Source organism: Podarcis liolepis (assembly GCF_965112155.1).
Source record: "Podarcis liolepis genome assembly, chromosome: 16".
Taxonomy (NCBI): domain Eukaryota; kingdom Metazoa; phylum Chordata; class Lepidosauria; order Squamata; family Lacertidae; genus Podarcis; species Podarcis liolepis.
Window position 1 is genome coordinate 26,332,829 of NC_139567.1, and position 22,427 is coordinate 26,355,255.

Sequence of the window (22,427 nt, forward strand, 5' to 3'; positions counted from 1 at the left end):
AGTTATCCTTGCCCCTTATGCACTAAAAGCTGGCCCAGCAAGATCAGTGTGTAGAGTATCCCTATCCTTCTCTCTGTGTGTTTGTCTCTTTAGGGATGTTTCCTTAGGGTTCTTTTTTTGGTGGGGGCACTTTTGCAAACTTCAGGGCTTCCTCCCAAGCAAGCTGACACATCCCTCTTCTTCATGGGTGGTGCCATTTTGCCTGCATAAACACAGGCACTCCGAGAATGAGTTTGCTATATTGGTATATATGATGGGCGGCTGCCAACAGGGTGTAACTCTATTCCCGAATCTCACTGGCAATTGATCTTCATGCACGAGCAATTAAAATGCCAGCCAGTTCAGTTTAATAGTGGATGGGTCAATAAAGACTCAGCTGGGATTGTATCCTCTTGCACATATCAAGGCAGATCACAAACCAAGTGGTGCTGCAATGCTGCCAAATATCAAGCAGCCCAGTCAACACAGAAGTTGGGCTTAAAAAAAAAAAAAGCCTTAGACAAACCTTTCCAAATCTCCAGCCTCTACAACAGCTGCATAGAAAGGTGCCTCATTTCACACATTTCACATTCAGACGTAATGAATTCTTTGTTAGTGTTACTGATTATAATGCTACACATCTGTCCTGTTTTCTGATGTTCTTTTCATGCTGCAGTACCTGTTGCATTATGGAACCGTGGCTTTTTGACTGATATACCAACACATCACACTAATTTTCATTCAGACCAGTGGACATGGTGTGACACAGCAATAAATGCCACCGCTATCTCCCAACCCTTTCTGCACCTGCCTGCTTCTGTTTCCCCCGCTATTTGAAGATCCCACCCCAAATTTTTACTCCCACGATTTTCAGCATTGCATTGATGGGGTTGCAAAGTGATTCTTTCTGGAACCAATCAAAACAGAAATGAACACTTCCACTGGATTTCCAGAAGTGGCTTTTGCATCACATGGAAGCTCAAGTACAATACGGAAATTCACAGTTAGGGAAATGGAATAAATTAAGGTGAGAATGCAGCCTAAGCTACCTTTAGAACTCTCCCTCCACATCACCATTAGTCAGCATTTCCAAGGCTGCCAAATCAAGAGGCTACGACTTTGGGGTCAGGAGAAGAGGTCAATAACCAGCACTCCTAATACATCTCAATGGCAGCATTCTCCAAGGTGACATCCCACATATAACTCCCATCAACATCAGCCTGCTTTGCAATGGGGACATAGAAGAGGTTGGAAGGCAGGATTCCTAGGTTAGGATTTAAAGGCCCAATCTTTAATATACTCAAGATTAAGCTTTGAAAGCCCAATACTACTCTGTACTTGTGCAACCAACCAGGCTGTTATGGACACAGAGTCTAATCTGTCCCCCACCCCAGCAAATAAAATTCTTACTGATGGATGGATGGATGGATGGATGGATGGATGGATGGATGGATTGTATTTTTCTCCAATATGCTCAAGGTAGCATACATGGTTTTCCCTCCCTCATTCACCCCTGCATCAACAACCCTGTGAGGTCGATTAAGCTAAGATAATGTGCTTCCACTGGCCACAAAGTCCCTGGTTAGACTGCTGTCTAAGGTCTCCATTGATTAGGTGGTCACCAACATGCTGCTAGTTTGCATGATGTTCACTGGGTAGCCTTGGACAATACCCTCATCTCAGCCTAGGCTACCTCCCAGGGTTGCTGAGAAGATGAGGAGGGCAATCTGTATTTATTTAATTATTGCATTTGTATCTCACCTTTCCTGCAAGGAGCTCAAGGTGGCATACATATATCTCTTCCTCTCAATTTTATCCTTACACATACACACACACACACACACACACACAGAGTGAAATAGGTTAGGCTGAGAGTGAATGACTCACCCAAGGACACCCAGTGAGCTTCATGGCCGAGTAGGAATTTGAACCCTGGCCTCCAAGGTCCTAGTCCGACACTAACTGCTGCACCATCACTGGTTCTCATAAATAACAATGCCAATTGCCTCCTTGTTTGGCAGGGAGAGAAGATGAGGGGAGTTGCATCCATTCCCTGCTACACCTGCTTCTAAACCTATATTGGTAGTGCACACCAAATAAGGAAGGTTGTAGGAGTTGGGCCTCCGAGGAAGAAGGTAGGCTGGGACTGGGAGAGCTGACGCTTCAGGAATTTGGCTCCCTAACCATGTGGGGCTTTAAAGCACCTTGATCTAGGCTCAGGCACAGACAAGTGTATTTCTCTGAAGACTGAAGCAACCACAAAACATTCTGACAGCTGGGTTTGGCACCAATCGAAACTTCCAAGGCATCTCATGTATAATGTGTAACAGTAATCCAACTGGGATGTTGCCAAGGGCTGTAACCATTTCACTGATAGCCAATCGCTTGGGAGAGGTGAGAAGATTGTCTACGGGGTGACAACCCCTAAGCCACTTCAAGTTGTCATAAGACAACCACATGTATGGGCCTGGGATTCAGGCCATGTTTGTACCATCCTTTTAAAGTGTTATGATGCCCCTTGCAACACCCAAAGAACTCTCAGAGCTTGTTAAAGGCGCTGAGAGTTGTTAGGAGACCCCTATTCACCCGGGACGCAGGTGGCGCTGTGGGTAAAACCTCAGTGCCTAGGACTTGCCGATCGTATGGTTGGCAGTTCGAATCTCCACAGCGGGGTGAGCTCCCATCTTTCGGTCCCAGCTCCTGCCCACCTAGCAGTTCGAAAGCACCCCTAAGTGCAAGTAGATAAATAGGTACCGCTTTATAGCGGGAAGGTAAACGGTGTTTCCGTGTGCTGCGCTGGTGCTGGCTCACCAGAGCAGCTTCGTCACACTGGCCACGTGACCCGGAAGTGTCTCTGGACAGCACTGGCCCCCGGCCTCTTAAGTGAGATGGGCGCACAACCCTAGAGTCGGACACGGCTGGCCCATACGGGCAGGGGTACCTTTACCCATTCTCCTCACAGAGCTATAATTTCCAGAGTGGTTTAACAGTCCATTCTCCTTCACAAGAACTCTGAGAAGCACAGCTCTGTCAGCGGAAGAGGGGCTCCTCGCAGCTATCAGCACCCTTAACAACTCCCAGAGGTCCTTGGGGGAAGCCTAGTGGTATCATAGCTCTTTAAATGTATTGTGTGAACGCAGACTGGGGCACACATTGACTTGGCTCACATCCACACCACCCATTTAAAGCACATGGCTTCCCCCCAAAGAATCCTGGAGACTGTAGTTTGCTAGGGGTTCTGGGAATTGTAGCTCTGTTGCAGTGAGCTATAGTTCCCTGGATTATTATTTTTTGGGGGGGAGTGGTGGCAAAGTGGTATAAATGTGTTTTAAATGTTGGGTGTGAAGGTGGCCTGTTTGCAGTATGCCACAGAGGACAAATTTTGCTTCCAGCGTATTTCCAGTGGCGCACAAGCCCCCTGACTCCTATACGTGGTCTTGTGTGCACATGGGTGGTCTCATCAGAAAGCAAAGAACTCATCCACCGCGAGAAATGCCAGGCCTTTTGAAAATGCCGTAATCCCCAGGAAAGTTAAGGAGGGGGGAGAGGAGGAGGAGGGAAGCAGGTCAGAGTGATATTTTTATAGTCCAGAGCTCTGAAATAAATAATTTCAGAGGATGAAAAATATCAGGCACTGAACTTTACGAACATCAAAATGAGATGAATATTTCATAGGAGCCGCGAGCCGCGAGCCTGAACCCTGGAAAGGAACATGAATACAGATCCGATAACAAGGATTCCGATGGTTGGACAAGAACACAGGGAATAAGTCAGGGCAGGGAAGGAAATGGGAATGCAGGAGTGAAAGGTAGGAAGAAACTAATCAGGAGATGTCCCCAAAGGGCTGCCTCATATTAGCAAATTATTCTGTGTTCGACCATATCCTATCCAGGCTAACACAGCAGCAGGGCCCCATCTGCACTATGCATTTAAAGCACTGCCGTGCCACTTGGAGCAGGCATGGCTTCCCCCAAGGAATCCTGGGAACTGTAGTTTGTTAAGGGTGCTGTTCTACTGTTGTGTTTCATCACCCTGATCTCTGCACTTCTGGGGGGTGGACATGGATGGGAACGTGCTAGCTGTTATCTTTTTTTGCTGTATTCTTACCTGAAAGAAATAAAAACCATTTTATTATAAAAAAGGCATGTTGAGAGTTGTTAGGAGACCTCTAGTCTTCTCAGAGGGCAAGAATTCCCAGAGTGCTTTAACAGTCCATCCCTCCTCCTAGGGAACTCTGGGAACTGTAGCTGTGTGAGGGGAATGAGGTCTCCTGACAATTCTCAACACCTGTAACAAACTAGTTCCCAGGATTCCTTGGGGTAGCCAAGCTACAGCTCCTAGGATGCTTCAGGGGTAAGCCATGACTGTTCAAGCATATAGCGCAAATGGGGCCCAAGTCTCCAGTGGACTTCAGGAAACAGCCTTACACTGAGGCAGATGTAACTCTTGAACACAAAGGGTGATACTTCCAGAATTTCTGGAGGTCAACTTTCCAAGATCCATCTCCGAAACATAAGAAGCTCAGAGCTGCCTCATGTTGCCTCAGACCATTGGTCCACCTACCTAAGTGTTGTCTACAGACTGATGGCTCTCTGATGTCTCAGAAAAGATTCCTGACTTCCCCAGCTGTACTTGGAGATGCCAGGGACTGGACCTGCAACCCTTTATATGCAAAGGAGGTGTTCTGCCCTGAATGACAGCCTTTCTCAGAAGGCAAAGGGATGGCTCCCAGTTTATAGAACTATGACCACCATTACTACACGAGGATGTATGGCATGTTAGGGGAAGAGGAGTACTTCTGGTGTGCCACACGTCCTTTGTTTGTCCACCTTTGACACCCATCCTGCACTCTGCTCTCACCTGTGTCTCCTAGAAGCTGTCAGCCTGCAGGAGCAGCCACACCCTGGGAGTGGCTCGCTGATGCAGCCCTCCTAGCTGCTTCCTTGATAAAGTGGTGGAGCTATGTGTGACAGCAGAATGCATATCTGCTTCTGTGCACAGTGCATTGTGCATTCTGTGCTATGAATGCAGTAAAACCATGCACGCATATGATATTTTGGTGCACAGGCATGAATGACATGCATTATGACATTGCATGTCTGTGCACCAACCACAAAAAATGGCTCAGTTAAATTCTTCCCCCTATCCCTGCCTGGCTTTTCATTCTCCAATTCTGGCAACAGGTGAGATATACAGAATTTCAGCCAGACAATATTACAACTGACTGGAACTATTCCTGGGACCTCAAAAGTAATGCACACTCCTGTGTGATATCTTTGTTCTTAAGGGAAACTGGCTGGTATAATAGAACTGCAGGGTTGGGAGAGATGTCAAGACTCTTGATCGTCTTGGGCGCCCTCCTCTGCACACATTCCAGCTTGTCAATATCTTTCTTAAACTATGGTGCCCAGAAATGGACAGAAGACTCCAGGTGGGGTCAGACCAAGGCCAAATGGAGACTTGTGGTCCTGCTAGGTACTAGGCAAACTTTGGAGGATTAAAACACAACTTGGTTATTCTGTGTGCACAGTAACCACAGTAAATCCAAGGTAGATGAAATGTCTTAAAGAGTCTTTTAAATAAAAAAAAAACTATTGACAATCAGTTTTGAATCAGAAGTGAGTTTTGCCATTCATACTCAACTGCATAATTAAATGATTTGGGGGAGGGGCAGGACATAAAATACTCCCTGATTGAAGAATTTATATAATTAATTAATTAATTAATAATAATAATAATAATAATAATAATAATAATAATAATAATATTGCTCTGTGCCAGGTACCCTTAAACGTATCCCTCCAGATGTTTTGGGACTACAACTCCCACCATCTTTCCACAACTTTCCACAAAGAAATTTGTTCCAGAGAAAGAAACTTACAGTAAAAGGAAATTTGAGAAATATACCCATGAGAACACAGCAAGTATGGCTGTGTCCTAGTTGTCCCTATTTACCAGGGACAGGTCCTGAGATGAGTCTATAGGGTACTCCCTTACCCATCAAAAAGAAAGAGAGCAGAATCACAGAATTGTAGAGCTGGAAGGTTCCCTGAGGGCCATCTAGTCCAACCCCCTGAAATACAGGAATCTCAACTAAAGCATCCATGACAGATAGTCATCCAACCTCTACTCAAAAACTTCCAATGAAGGAGAGCCCATCACCTTCTGAGGTAGCCTTACTGAAATCAAGATACACTATGTCCACAGCATTCCCCTGATCCACCAACTGTTAATCCTATCAAAAAAAGAAATGAGATTCATCTGGCTTGACTTGTTTTTGAGCACAGCTTTCAGGAGTGGATAAAGGAGACCAGGCAATGGTTTGGAAAAACAGAGATGTCTTTCCGCAGGGAAACATTTACTTACTCATAGAAAATCAGGAAAGGCTGCAACATTTGAGACTTTCTTTCTTTTTTTTTTAGTTTGGAGAAAAGGCAAGTAACAGGAGAGATGGTGAAAGGGTGTACAATTATGAATGGTATGGAAAAAGTGGATTGAAAAGAGCTTTGCCCCCTGAATCATAATATTAGAACTCTTGGGCATCCAAAAAAGCTGAATGTTGGAAGGTTCAGGGGGGATAAAAAAAGCACTTCTTCACACAGCACATGGTTAAGCCAATGTTTCCCAACCTTGGGCCTCCAGCTGTTTTTGAACTACAATTCCCATCATCCCTGACCACTGGTCTTGCTAGCTAGGGATGATGGGAGTTGTAGTCCAAAAACAGCTGGAGGCCCAAGGTTGGGAAACACTGGGTTAAGCAATAGCTCCCACAAGAGGCAGTGGGGCCTACCAACTTGGATCGCTTGAAAAGAGGATTGATCAAACTCGTGGAGCTCTGATTTGGAATATATTCTTCTAAGAGTATTACACAAATTCATGGAGTATTAAGTCTAGTAAAGGCTACTTGCCATCTTGGCTATACTCTGCCTCCACTGTTGGAGTGGAGGGTATGGTGGGTTGCAGTAGATGGTATTGGAGGGTATTCTTTATTGGAGAGTATTCCATACCAGTTGCTGGGTGTCACAAGTGGGAAGAGCACTGTTGCTTGCAGGTTTATTTATTTACTCATTTTATATCCCACCTTCACCCCAGTGTACAACCCAAGGAAGCTCAAAACAGATACAACTATAAAAGCACACAATAAATGTAAATATTTTTCAAAGCAAGTAACCCTATTAAAAATAGCACTGAAAACACTAAAGACCATTTAAAAGGGCACAAACAAACACAAAGTATAACATCCACCCACAAAATACCCTGCCGCAACAGCCAGTTAGTGGCCAGTGTCTATTGGAACAAAAAAGTCTTTATCTGCTGGAGAAAGGAAAGCAGAGAGGGGTCCAGGCTGACTTCCTGTGGAAGGGAGGTCCACAATCTGAGAGCAGTCACTGAGAATGCCCTGCCCTCTCTTGTGTCCCCACTAAATGTGCCTGCGAAGGTGGTAGGACCCAAAGAAAGGCCTCTCCAGAAGACCTGAAAACCCAAGCAGGCTCACATGTGGAGAAAATTGTGCTTCAGATAGCTTGGACACAAACTATGTTTGGATATGCAGGCCATAACTTTACACTTTGAATTGTGCCCAGAAACAGACCAGTAGCCAGAGGGGCTGTAGTCACAAGAAGTTCTCCCCGTAACTGGCTCCAGTAAGCAATCTGGCTGCAGCAACTTGGACCTGCTGAAGTTTCCAAACACTTTCCAATGACAGTCCCACATTGAGCATGTTACAGTAATCCAAACAGGGTGTACAACCAAGGCATGTCGCTCCATGGCTGGATCAGACACCTCCAAGAATTTGCACAACTAGTGCCCTTGCTTCAAATGTGCAAGCACACTCGTGGCCACTGCCAAAACCTGGGCATCTAGACTCAAGACTGAACCCAGGAGTACGTCCAACTTGCAAACGTGAGTTTTCAGGTGAGTGCAACTCTATTCAGCACAGGCTGAATCCCTGCTTCTTTTATCTGCCTTTCAACCGACCATACTGGTGACACTGAACTCCAAAACTCTTGACAACATCTCCTAGCTGTTTCAGGTAAATGTTAAATAGAATTGGGGGATATGACAGAAACCCAGTGGGGTGGGGTGGAAAGGAGCACAGGGGCAGTTGCCCCAGGTGCAAAATTGTTAGGGGGTGCAAAATTTCAACATCCGGCGCTGTCTCAATGTAGCTGTGCATTTCCATCACTCCATTGAAAACGACTTCTCCACGAGAACCAGGAAGTGATCTATCCAGACAATGGAATAACTATTCTTTTCTTATCTCCATGACTGTGATCTCCTGCGTAACATGGACACTGTTAGGCAGTTGGATGCACATGCATATTCCGTCTAAGTCCTTCTCACTTATCCACCTGCCTCCGCATGGCCCCGGGCACTGGCAACTCACGCTACATCACTGCCATAGGCCAATAGCATCAGTTCAGCTACGGTGAGAACAAGATGCTAGACTAGATGGGTCTTTGGTCTGGTCCGGCAGAACTGTTCCTATGTTCTTAAAGGCTTCGAACCCATCTTTCAAGGCACATCGCCTTCTCAGGGCAACTTACATAAAGTTTTAGAACAACAAAAACAGTTATAATTTAACCATTAATTGGAAAAAAAATTAAAATCAGCGGCAGCTAAAATTCTTCAAGCGTAGCAAAATAATTAATCATAGCAGGCTGGAATAAAAATGTCTCCAGAGTTTTCTTAAAAACCACCAGCCATATAGACATAGTTAATTTATGTATATATCACATTTAACAGAAATGCCTCCGTGCTCAACAGTGGTTCACATACAAAACAGCTCCAATTCAGTAGTACATGAAATAACAATAGATTCAGGTAGGTAGCTGTGTTGGTCTGACCCAGTTGAAATAAAAATAAAAATAAATAACAAATTGTCCAGTAGCACCTTATAGACCAACTAAGTTTGTTCTGGTATAAGTTTTCGTGTGCATACACACTTCTTCAGATACACTGAAGCAGAAGTCACCAGACCCTTATATATAGTGGGAGGGTGGGGTGGGGTATTTCTCAGAAGGGTGGTAGAAGATGGGTGATTGGCTCAATGGGTATGGCAAACCTGTTGACGACTGTTAACGATTGTTAACGACTGCAATTAGTCCTGCAGGAAAAAGCAAGGGATAGTGTGCACATGGCCAAAAATAGCTTTAGCATGTGTAATGAGACAAGAAATAAAAATGTAGAACAAAAAATAACAATGTAGATCAAAAAGAGGAACAACACTGCAACATACTACTAAAAATAATAAACTGCAATTATCATTATATTTAACAGGCATCACAATTTAAGTGGGAACAAAGTTGACCAATAGGTGCAACGATACCCAATAAGCCTGAAAGCTGATGATATTGATACTTAGCAAAAACAAGCACATATCTTTTATGCCTCAACCCAAAAGTGCTCTTAAGGTTCTTCTGGAAGCAGATTCCTTATGAAAAGCTTGAGGGTGGAACAAGGGAGATGGAAATAAACACAAACCGGGTGGCAAGCAGAAGTCATACCCACACCATATTTTTAAAGCACATTTAAAGCATGTGGCTTCCCCTAGTGAATTCTGGGAACTTTACGCCTCACAGAGGTACCATTCTCAGCAAATTTAACATACTAGAGTTCCCAGGATTCTTTGGGGCAAAGCCCTGTGATTTAAATGTATGGTGCAGATGTGACCAGAGTTTCTCTCCCCTGGGGATGCATTTGGTGGGGGATGGAGTTCCAAAAGGGCAGGGCCACCACTGAAAAGGCCCTGTCCTTGTTACATGCCATCTAACCCCTATCCAGATGCTGATCACAAAGCACAGAAAGGGCCATCTGGATGCCAGTGGCCTTTCAGCTAACCCAGTCCCAAGCTCCTTAGGGCATTAAAAGCTAAAACAAGCATCTTGAATTGGACATGGAGACAACAGGCAGCCACTGTTACCGGTACAGTGATATGTGTAATGGAATATGGAGGTACAATATCTCCAAGAGTTTTAGTAACCACATTCTGTATCAACTGCAGTTTCCAAATAATCTTCAAGAATCGCCACCTGTTGAACACACTGCAGCCATCTAACCAGGACTTAACCAAAGAACATGTCACTGATGTTTCCTTATTTATTACATATTTATCCCACCCTTCCTCTAGGGAAATGTGTCCTCTCCTCTCCACATTCTTCTGCACAACAACCCTGCAAAGTAGATGAGTTTTGAGACTCAGCAGGGATTTGAACACAGGTTTTCCCAATACTAGTCAATATATCACACTAGCTTTCGCTCTCTCTCTCTCTCTCTCTCTCTCTCTGTGTGTGTGTGTGTTTTGACTCTTTAACATTGACTTCTGCAGCCCATTTGCTTGATTCAAAGTTGAGAGAACTACAAATGTGAACCTAACCAGGGTCTGGTTTTTCCCTCAGAGCTCTGATTTGCCATTGGTTGACTGGGACCCACCAGCAGGACACCACAGCCTTGTGATCTCACCTTCATAAGGCTGATTTCTTTGCTACATCTCTCCATGATAGCCACATTCTGACCTCTGGTGCTTCCCAGCATATGTCTTCTTGCATAAATTCCACCTGGGATCATATGCCTGGGATAAGTCAATGAGCCATCACACTCAACCACCAGACCAAAATAAGGAGAGGATAGTGAGCTTGCAACCAAGGAAAGGAAAAGGGGAATATATATATATATATATATATATATATATAAACACTGACGAAGCAGTTAGATAGTGCAACTGCTGTGCCTCTTCTCACCCACCCCAGTCCTGCTGCAAGCAATATTTTAATATTGCCCCACAGTTGATGTGGGGGGGGGGGAGCCCAAGAAGCTGCAGTCCATTGTTCCATCTATTTCAGTATCTTTCCAGCATTGCAATGAAGTTGTGATTCTTGGTAAGAAACCGACAGAGTTTTCAACACCCTCATTACCCTAACAACCCCCCCTCCCCTACACACACACACACACACACACACACTGAGAAAGCTGTGAGAGTTGAAGTAGCATGATGTGGGTTTGGTAGTGTGGGAATAGAGTTCCTTCCATATTTGTTATTGTGGAGCAATATTCTCAATTCGTGCATCAAGCTCCTCCACCTTCCGCTGTATAAGCACATCACACTGTCGACTCCACTCGGTTCACGAGAAGGAAAATGACACCAGATCTCAAAAGGGTTCAAAGCTGCAACATGGCTGTTCTTTCCTAACCTCTCTCCAAAGTGTTATTCCTCTCCATTATTGGAAAATATCACCCCTCCCATCTCCCCATCCCACCCATTTCATCACAAGAGTATTATGGCATCACCACCAAGGGCTAAGCAGAGACCAGTAAGCTGCATAAGCAATAACTTTTTTATTTTGGTTTTCAAAAAGCATTGTTCTGAGACAGGCACAAACTCTTGCAAAACTAGATTAGGTTTTGGTGCACTGATCAGACTAAGCTGCCCCACTAACACACATGCGACCCACCATCATTCACCCCCCAACCCCCCTCAAATAACAACAGGGGGAGACCAAGCATAGCTGTGTGTCCCAACAGCCTTTAAAACATCACCACCTTTTAAGAAATTTCTTCGAGGCAAGGAGGGGCGACACACACACACTGGAAAGCTAGCCTGCCAGAGTGGCAAAGAGGCAAAAAACACAGAAACAGGGGGCATGTTTCTTTAGAGCCATGAAACAGACTATCCATCCTATTTCTCCTAGAAAGAGCTTCCCCCTGCCAGCCACACCTCCTTCCTTCTATAGTGTAACCCTCTCAATGTGCAGCGTGCCAGACATTTCTCCAACCTCATCCACACCCACAGCTACACACCAGTTCTCTTGATGCACAGAGCTGTCAGAGCCAGGGGCTGAAACCAAAGTGCACCCCAAAATCCCATGCATCCTGGTGCGTCCACCAAGCCTCCTAGAATCTCAGCCAACACCCGAGCGTAAAACCTATAGCACATAAGCCGCTGACCACCTATTATCATCAGCGCTGTCCCGGAGTAAAAAAAAAGAAGAAGAAAAAGAGTCTCTGCTCCTACCTGAGGGTGGCGCTCTCCCCTTGCCGGACGGTCACGTTGTCCATCGCCTTGGGGAAGGTGGTATCTCCGCTGCGCACTGGCACTCCTGCGGGCACAAGGAAGAGGAGCCTGAGAGACAGGACGACCAGGCACCGCCAGGGCAGGACTAAGCACCCACCGACCCCCATCCTGGGCTTTCCTCAAGGCAAAGATATATATATATTTATTAAAACAACCAGAGAGATGGATGGAGATTGGTTTGACAGGGACACCTCGCGGTGCCAAGTGTGGGCACAGAAGGGGAGGAGAGAAAGTGACGATGAGGAGGGAGAGGGCGGCGGAGCCTTTAGAAATCCAGTTTTTGGGTTTGTAGCTTTAGAGATCCGAGCCTCCCGAAAGGCATCCAGCGGAGTCCCAGGGAGGAAGAAGAAGTGGCCCCCCCAAGGTGGCCAAGTTGCTGCGCGCCTCACAAACCAGAGCTTCCGATCAAGAGTTCGTGCATCTCACTTTGCTGGAGGAGGTGCGCTGCGCTCCGGCGCGGTAGGGCACAGCCGGCACTCCGCAGCCGCGCAAGGCGACGCGCTCCAGAGCGGCCCCTCCGGCCGGAGTTCCAAAAAATAAAACTCCCCGCAGAAGAACTCGGGGAATGGGTGGGGCGAAGAGGGGGGGAAGCACCCCCGGAGTAATCTCAGAGGGAGAAGCGACAGGCCTCCTGCTCCAAAAGCTCCGACGGTGCCACAAGGCAGGATGGAAGGGAAGGTCCGGCCGGCTGCCGCTGCTGCCCGGCGCTGCGGCTCGTGGTCGGGAGCGGATAGGAGCCTCTTCCCGGCTCAGCTGTGCTCCTCGCCGCCGCTCAGCGAAGGGAGGCTGCGAGGAAAGGCATGGCAAAGCTGGCGGTGCCGGCTGTTGTTGCTGCTGCTGCTGTTGCTGCCTGGACCAGGGCTAGGTTCAACATCCCGGATGCGCTCTGCCTCCTGGCTGGGCGCATCTCCTCCTCTGCCGAATCGCAGCCTCTCGCGCCGGCTCTCCGGAGCACACACACGCATCGGCTTGCAGGGGTTGTCATGGCAGCAACTCCATCATCGCTGACCAGCACTTGGGCTCCGCGGCACAGGCAGCGCCGCTCAAGAGCGCAGACTTAGCACATTAATCTCAGCCAAGGACACCGGGGATGGGGGGGACTCTCCTTGCTTTTAACCCTCACGGCGCCGGCGAGTGCACCTTGGGACGCAGGAGAAGGGGGGGCTTCTTAACCCTTGCGGGCCCGCTCCCAAACAACTACCTCGCCGTGTGTGTGTGGGGGGGTATTCGAGTCCTGCATTTCTCTTTATAAGCGGCCGCGGAGCTGTTGGCACTGCGACCTACTATCCTGAAGTCTGACGGGGCTGAGGGTGGAGGGTGAGTGAGTCCAGAGCGTGGCATCCAGCCAACTTGATGGATTTTTATTTGAACCCTGGGCTTTCCTCCCTGTCCGCCTCCATCCGCTCTGGAAGTGGATAATGCAGGGTGAGGATGGAGTGGCGCAGAGACTAAAGTGCAGGAAGAGTGAGGTAGGAATCTCATTTGGATGATAAACCTGCTGGAGGCAAGCCACTCTTTTTCTCAGGCCTCAGTTTGCCCAGCCTGAAGTATGGGAATAATGATGGCTAGTTATTCTAATTGTTGCTTTGCATATGATGATGTTTTATATCACACCTTGTGTTTCTCTACTGAATAGCTGTCTAAAAGTCTTGAATAATAATAGTAATAGTAATAATAATTCTACCTTACAGGGCTACCCTATTCCTGTAACTTTTTAAAAAACCCCTTTAATGTTTAAGTTTTCATTGTTGCATCCTGAACTGGGACCTGATGGTGAAGGATGGGTAATAAAGCAAATAAATATGTAAATTAATAATATGAAGATTACTGTTAATAGGAAAATGCCCAGAACACTCAAAGAATCGCTAGATACATTATGAGCATGATGGAAAGAAACACAGCTGAAACTGCCAGGCATTTTCTGTTCCATGCCAGATGCCTTGAAAAAGGTGTTGACGCTACACACCTTGCTTTTTGCTACTACCCTCCAGCTGGGAAATTTATTTACTACATTGTATGGTCAGCCAACCACATATGTTCTCTGGGCATACCAGTGAAAAGAACAAAACTGCAATATTAAAAGTACAATGCAGAAGCAGCATGGAAAACTTTTCGCTCTCCCTCAGATATACAACAAAATACAAACCATAGAATCATGGAATTCTAGAGTTGGAAGGCACCCTGAGGATCATCTAGTCCAACCCCCAGCAATGCACCTGGCCCATACAGGGATCAAACCCAAGACCTTGACATTGTCAGCATCATGCTCTAACCAGCTGAGAGGTCCAGTTAAAAGAAAAGACAAAAGGGTTAGGACATGTTCATCTAGTGCAAAAATATTATATGGATTGTGTCTCCTAGGCTGCTTTGAGGAGGCTGTTCCATGACATAGATGGCACCACCGGGGTACCCCACCTACAAATATGGTGTTTTTTTTAACAGAGGTAGGACAACCATCTTGCCAGGAATTCCTTTGGTGTGACTCCTATATAGCTTGATGACCCTCCTCGTCCCTCTCGGCTCTACATGGTCTCTTCCAATTCTAACTATTCAATAATTCTATATCGCAGCTAGTTCACAGTTAGCAACATGTATGGGCAGACGCAGCCCACATTGTTTAGTCCACCTTGCCAGCAAATGATGATAGGCATCCCCTCCCCCCGCATTGCTATTCTGCCCACTTTACAGAGTGAGAAACTGAGGCATGATTCACAGCTAAGAAAGTCACTGGCTGCTGGAAGTCAACTTTTCTACAACAAGACCTGGGTGCGATCATTTCCAGCACTGAGTGCTTCCAGATGACCTGTTTACTGACCACTCATCTCGATATGTTTGCAGCAAGTTAGACAGAGTCAGCTGAGCATTCACTCTTATTTGTGCAGAGGTTAGACAATGTTGCATGGATCAAGTATGATCTTTCCAGTGCATTTTCCCACCTCTTTCCTCATCACAAAAAGTCTGATTTGGGGGAGTGGAGGGGAATCGGTGTCACTGTACAAGAGCCCTGAATCAACCTTAATTGTTCATCCCAAAATTTCCACTTTGTGATTGAATCTCACCTGAAAATAGCAACAGCCAATGAGTGTTTCGTTTCCCTCTTCCTAGTCCGCCTGCCGCCAAAGGCAGCCAGCTCAGTTAGAAGCTTTCCTATCTTACAACTCAACAGCATCCCATTTGTCTATAAGTAGCACACACTTACACTCTCTGCTTCTTTGCTAACTGAATTATTATTTCTATATATAATCGCCTGCTGGTAGGAAGTGCAAGACATAAACAGTCCCAGGGGATTTGAGTCCTTTATCTCGAGGAGAGAGCGGCAAAGGCAAGCTTCAGGAGTCAGCAGCCCCCTTTACTTACCCTTCCCTTGGCCCGGCCGCCAGAGCCATACATTTCACTCGTCTTTGGCAGCCTTTCCAGGTGCCACAAAATCAATCTAAGATGCTTTTCTCTCTCATACTAAATGCTCAGTCATTTGGCTCAGATCAGGATCAGCTCCCCCATGAGTTCATCTAGGCTTCAGGCCACAAGCACACCACACATTTAAATCACTGTGATGGTTACAATTCCTGAGGACTGTAGTTTGTTAAAGGGGCTGAGAGCTGTTAGGAGACCTCCTGTTCCCCTCCCAGAGCTACAAATCCTAGGGTTGTTTAACAATCCACCCCCCCCTTCTCATGAAACACTGGGAATTGTAGTTCTGGGATAGATTCCAATCTCCACTCAGCCCTGAAGCTGGCTGGGTGACTGGCTTGGGCTAGTGGCAGCCTCTCATCCTTACCTACCTCACAGGGTTGTTGTGAAGAGGGGAGAACCATGCATAACCACTTAGAGCTCCTTGCATGAAAAGGTGTTATAATAAATAAAATTAAAGAAGAGGAAATGCACCAGCAACCCAACATAAATTTTCATAAAATTTGCATATGTCGATCTATATATATACCGTAGATGCATTTAAAAAAATATAAATATAAATGCATTACATGTCACCAAAGTTGGGATTACTGTGACCAGGTGAGCTCTGTGCTTGCATAATCTACTCTCGAGGTGCCACTCATGGGAAGCTTCAAGGGCCCTGTTCCCTCCCTACATAGGGTTCTTTGGGTGGTATCCAACTAATGTGATTCAGTACAAGGATTTCCACTGTTGCAATTAGGCTCCAGCCCTTTCCCTCCTCCTATGCACTCCCCATGCCCTCCTCAAATCTGCTCTGGAAGGTTTGGGGGGGACTCCGAAACAGATGTGGGGTTGGGGCAGAGGCAGAAAGGCTTGCAGTGATGGGAAGCTTGCTTAGCACTACCGTGAATGCAACCTATTATCTTTAACCTGAACATACAGTCAATCTAGGCTGCGGAGAACGGCAAAGTTTACAGAATACTAAAAAAGGAAACTTCGTGTGTGTGTGTGTGTGTGTGTGTGTGTGCAGAAATCATTAAGGAAGCAATTCCCTTGATGAAAAAACACACAGAGAAGATAGACCAATGAGGAATGACCACAGAATGCAATGGAGTATCCTGGGGAGAGGATCCAGGTGCAGCTTGTCTAAAGTGGCATGATGTTCCCAACACTGGCCATCCATAAGAACAGCCTGCTGGCTCAGGCCAATGGCCCATTTACTCACAGAATCACAGAATTGTAGAGTTGGAAGGGACCACAATGCAGGAATCTTTCGCCCAACATGGGGCTCAACCCACAACCCTGAGATTGAGAGTCTCATGCTCTCCCAGCTGAGCTACCCAGCATCCTGTTCTCACAGTAGCCAACCAGATGCCCACAGGAAATCTGCCAGTCAAACCTGAGCACAAGAGCAACTCTCCCCTTTTCCACTTTCCAGCAACTGGTATTCACTGCCCCCAACCAAAGAGATAGAACATAGCTATCCTGGTGAGATCCTCCTCAGAAGCTTACAGGTAGGGCATGAAGGCAAGGTTCCTTGACATCTTGTATGCACAGCGACACTGCCCCTGAACATGGAGGTTCAATTTAGCTGATAGCCACTGAAAAGTATTCCTCAATTCTCTCAGCGTGTGGAAGGATGGAGGTAGGAATGATAGCTGTTCACATTGTTGACAGCAGGCAAGGGGTACCTTTCTCAGCCTGAGGGCCACATTCTCTTGTAGGCAACATTCTGAGGGCCAAAGGAAAATGGTGGGCAGGACCAGACACGAAAGTGGGTGGAGCGCTGAATGCATGTTTTACAGTCTACACATACTCACACACAGAACCGTAGGTAGGTGATCTTGTGCCCCTGGCAGAACCTTCCAGATTGCGCCCCTAGCCATGGACTTATTCTTTCCGCCTCTCCTCCAAACCCCACCCCCTCCACCCATTCAATTCACCCTCTATTTTCTTATGAGGCAATAATTGATATTTTTATTTATAGACATATTTATGACATATTTTTAGTCAATTTTGTGTCCCCTCCTCACTTGCGCCACTGGCGGGGGCTCACCTTGCCACCCCCTAGCTATGGCCCTGCCCACACACCCCTCTCCATCTTCTGTCCAGGCCAGCAAGACAAAGGATCGGAGTTCAAGGACACATTCCAGCCAGACTAAAACCCTTGAGGTGCAAAGCAGGGCCAGGGATGGCTGTGGCCCAGGAAGAATTCTGAGGGCCAGTTAGAAAGGTCCAGAGGGCAGCATTTGCCTGAGGTTCCCATCCTAGGTTTACAGCAAATAAAGGAACCCTACAGGGGGAAACAACAACAACAACAACAACAACAACAACAACCAAGGTCTTCTTTTGTTTCCTTTGCAGGTTAGTCTCTACCTCCCAGCCATTTCCATAGCTAAAAGGGAGGCTTTGGAAAATGCACCCACTCCTTTGCACCCGGGAGTCCGCAATTCCACGCACGTCAGGCACCTGCTGGCTATCAGCCATCTCCCACCTTATTAAAAATTGCAACCAGCACGAGTTGGATTCCAAACTGGTGACCTAGATGTGAAAGGATCCATAGCCCCATTACTAATCCCCTGAGTCATCCAATACTCGGCAAACTATTATTTAATTCGCTAACTGTGCTATTTAATCTCAAGCATTCTGAGATACGCCAGGCAGAGAAGACACTCTATAAAATAATAAAGCTTTATTATTATTGCTTGTGCTGATGGGTCACAAGAGGAGGGGATTTCTTTCCAAGCCTGTTTATTTCCTCACTTTCCAATCTCTTTTTAAGATTACTGAGTGCGTGGCTTTAGCACTTGTGAAAGAATGTGGATTAAGAGCCTGGGAGAATAAAGCATGGAGAGGTTTTGTTTTGTCTTCTCATGGTCTAGTGGGCGAGGGGGGGGGAGAGAGAAGGGGGTTGGGAATCAACGTTGCACAGTCCGGTAGTTCTAAGCAGAGTTGTAAAGCAATCATTCCCATCTGGAAGCAAATATTTCATTCTAACAGGGGTGCAGAACATTTTGCAGCCTGAAGGGGCTGCAATCCTTCTGTGCAGGCTTGCCAGAAGAGGGCAGGGCCAGAGGCTAAAGGGGATGGTGCAATTAATGCAATTTTCTACCTCTGTGCAACAGGCAAGCAAGAAGCATTGCCAGACACATTCCAGCCAGGCAAAAACACTCAGGGAGGAAGTGCAACAAGAGCAACAGGGGGTGTGGCTGGGGAGGGAGGTGGTCTGGGCAGAGTCCCAAGGATCAAATGGAAAGATGATTGTTCTTGTTACTATTATTTTATTTATACACCACCCATCTGACCGGGTTGCCCCAGCCACTCTGGGTAGCTTCCAATATTTATAAAAACATAATAAAACATTAAACTTCAAAAACCTTCCCTATGCAGGACTGCCTTCAGGTATCTTCTGAAGGTTTATAGTTACAGTGGTACCTCGGGTAAGAACTTAATTCATTCTGGAGGTCCGTTCTTAACCTGAAACTGTTCTTAACCTAAGTTACCACTTTAGCTAAAGGGGCCTCCCACTGCTGCTGCGCCACCAGAGCACGATTTCTGTTCTCATCCTGAAGCAAAGTTCTTAACCCGAGGTACTATTTCTGGGTTAGCGGAGTCTATATCCTGAAGCGTCTATAACCTGAAGTGTCTGTAACGCGACGTACCACTGTACTTATTTCCTTGGCTCAAGAGTCGCATAATTCCATACCCTCCAACACTTTTCTGATGAAAATAGAGATGTCCTACAGAAAAGCAGTACATTATGGGATCAAATCAGAAACTCGGGCAGCTTCTGTCAATCCAAGACTGTCCCTGGAAAACAGGGACACTTGGAGGGCCTGCGACAGGTTGCAGGACTTTGGAGCAAATGTCAATTTGAAGAATGGGCAAGAAGTCAGAAGCACTAGCTTACTTTATTTTTTAAGTGCATAAATATACATTATAACTCTAAAAATGACCTCCCACCTTGTCAGGCCATTAAATTCACTGTCTAGGCTGCATATGAGCTATAGATTTAAAGCGCATGCCTTCCCACAAACAATGCAAGGAACGGTAGTTATTAAGGGTGCCAATAATAGTTAGTTGACTCTCTCGTAATCCATGGCATGCCCTGCACCTTTGTCAACATCTGATCCATACATTCAAAGAACATGGCTTCCCCCAAATAATCCTGCAAACTCTATTTTGTTAAGGGTGCTGGGATCATAGTCCTGCAAGGGATAAACTACAGTTCCCATGATTCTTTGAGGGAAAGGCATATATGCTTTAAATGTATGGTGTGCATGCAGCCTTAAATGACTTAAGTGCATTACTGCAGAGAGGAAAATATGTGGTCGGAATGCCCCTGTGCTCACAGCAAGGATCGCTATCTAAATCCACTGCCAACCTAACACACACTTTTTATTACTCATTGCTTGCTGAAGAATTTTCTCTGCCAGCTGTTCATTTATTTTGCAATAGCCTGTTCAGCACTGTTTTCTAAACAGTAATCTAGCAGTAGATTCTGAAGTGCAGAAGCTCATCATGACAGCCTCATAGCCATTGTGGAGGAGAATCCATAGTCTCTCTCCCTCTCACACACATTCACACCCCATCCAAAAATGCAAGCAGCATAGTTATCCCACCTCTTAAGGCCCATTGGTTCCTCATTTGGTGACCCCCCCACTCCACCCCACCCCACCATTCCATGCCTGCCATTAGCTGCCCTGCCTTGTGCCCCCAGTTATCAGGAGCTATCACTGTTTGCATGTATGCATGCATGCACTAAGATGCAATTTGTAGATACACAGGAAGGGGCAGAAACTAGAATTCTTGCTACCTCCCCAAGAAGCAAAATAGGGTCAAAGCGACAGGTAAGGAACTATCCTTGCAATATCAGGACCACTAGAGAGAATGCTTTTTTTCAATTGGCGCTTTGGACGGTGAGTTTTCTTTGGTCAACAGAGTTTGGGGACACTTCCAAATGGTTGGATTATAGCCTGGGTTAGTTGTTGGCATCCATCAGTCTTGAGAGACAAAGGAGTGTCTCTCCAGGGGTGAAGTCAAATCACTGCTTAGCAGCACTGAAGTGACCTCTCCAGGGTTTACGTAAGCCTGGGCAGTGTGGATGGAGGTCCTGGGCTGCCCAGACTACAAGACTTCCTTCTCAGCCTTGCTGACGCGGTCCAAAGGAAAGCAGAACAATACATATGGCGCCATCTTGGCAGCAGGAGCTGCCAGGAGGACTTTTATTCTCCTGAAGATGTCTCTCAAGGCAGCAGGTATGGCTTTTTCCTTGGGGTTTACTCCTGAAGCCTTTCTCATGAATGTGCATCACTGCAAGGCGGTGGAGGTTTAAGACCAGAGTTTTCCTTCTCCTAGATGGGCTTCCTTCCCAGGTTGACGAGCCCCATCTGCCCTTCACTTCCCTCTACAACATGTGCAGAAACCACCTTCTTGACATTGGACCCACTATTGGTCTTGTCCGCTCAATCCGCTGGAGTCTTATCTTCACATGCGGGGAAAATCCCTAATCCACCAGGGGTTTGTGACTCATTGACTACCCTCACCTGGTTTAGCCAGCCAATAGAAGACATTTCCTGGGGTGCTGCCATTGTCACATGTGGACAGCTTCTAGGAGCCACAGGTGAGAGCTGAGTGCAGGTAGGGACCAAAGGTGGACAAACTACCCCAGAAGGAGCATGACCAGAGACAATCACCTTCTCCTAACACCCCATACTCCCCACCTGGCTTCATAGGACTTCCCCAATAGCCAGAACATTCTCCCCCCCGCCTAAACTGGAAAAATAAATAGATCCTCATTTTATGCTGATTTTGCTTGAGGGGCTCAATACAACTGAAGCTTTGCGTTGTGCAGCCAGGTGTGCAAAGCAGATTTGGGCATGGTGAGCAGGTGTGGGTTGGGAAGAAAGGAAGCATAAGTTGGAATTCAAGCGAAAATGCTGTTGGTGCACTATTATAATTTTCTTATAGAACATTACAAGTTGAAAGGAGGAAAAGGAGGAAGGGGAATTGAAGGACCTGTCTTTCATGTAACTGCCGCCCACTGAGTGGTCTTGACCATTGAACTTTACATCACACTTTCTCGTCACCCCCACCTTGAGGTTTAGAGACTGGAGCATGAATGAACAATTGCCAGAAGGTAAGTCAAGGCAACAGTATGTATGCACAGGTTGTGTTGTGGTGCAGCAGTGGTGGCTTGTGCCCTTTGGAACTGGCAGGGTGTACCTTAGGGAGGCTAACAGTAGGTGAAGCCAGAGGCAATGACACTTTGAACCACATCCAATGACAGGCAGTGTCAACTAATATTAGTTTTGTTCCCATTCTCCTTCCTGTTTAATACTACAAGGGCAACACCAGAGCCTGGAGGAGAAGGAGCAAACTAACAGGTAGTATCACCCCCTGGGGCAGGTTCTAAGTAAGATGGCATGCAGGCAGGGGCTGACCGAGATTGGTGGGGCAGTGTCCCACTGACCATAATGGGTCAGTCTCGACAGGAAGGCTTCCTGATGGTGGCTTAATGCCATTAAGGGGCATTCAGAGGTGCTGGCATTTTGATGTATACCTATCTAGAAGCGCATATAGAAAGAGCTGACTGATGCCATCTGCTACTACCAGCAAACATTGATTATTCAGCTAAGGCACCCCACTCCCATTCCCCCAGAAGCAGTAAAACAGGGAGGAGTCCAGGACTGGAAGCTGATGACATCAGTTCTGAAAAGGGCCACCAGGAGAATTCCCCTGTTTTGTCTGTTGCATCTTTGATTATAGCATTTTAAATGAGAAACCACCTTGAGGGTAATGTATAAAACTTAGTCCTTTTTTTAAACAGACAGACAGACAGTGGATTTGGAAAGCTCTCTGATCTTCACAAAGCTTTAAACATAGCAAACATTTCCAGCATTTTTCTTCTTCAGCCAGGTGCTAGCTGTTAGCTAGGGATGTCTGTAATAAAGGAAAGGACAGCACCCCCTCTATTGGCCAGAAC

At 46.4% G+C, this 22,427-nt stretch overlaps 1 protein-coding gene across 8 annotated transcripts in view; it reads right to left on the bottom strand.

Annotated features, from left to right (window-relative positions):
* Positions 1 to 22,427, bottom strand: part of LOC310695248 (protein CEPU-1) — a 798,779-nt gene that overhangs the window by 312,719 nt on the left and 463,633 nt on the right. For all 8 annotated transcript variants that reach the window (XM_083479377.1, XM_083479376.1, XM_083479382.1 and 5 more), the window contains exon 2: positions 11,990 to 12,074. In XM_083479377.1, coding sequence (XP_083335503.1) covers positions 11,990 to 12,074 — 85 coding nt within the window. The remainder of the gene's footprint in view (positions 1 to 11,989; positions 12,075 to 22,427) is intronic.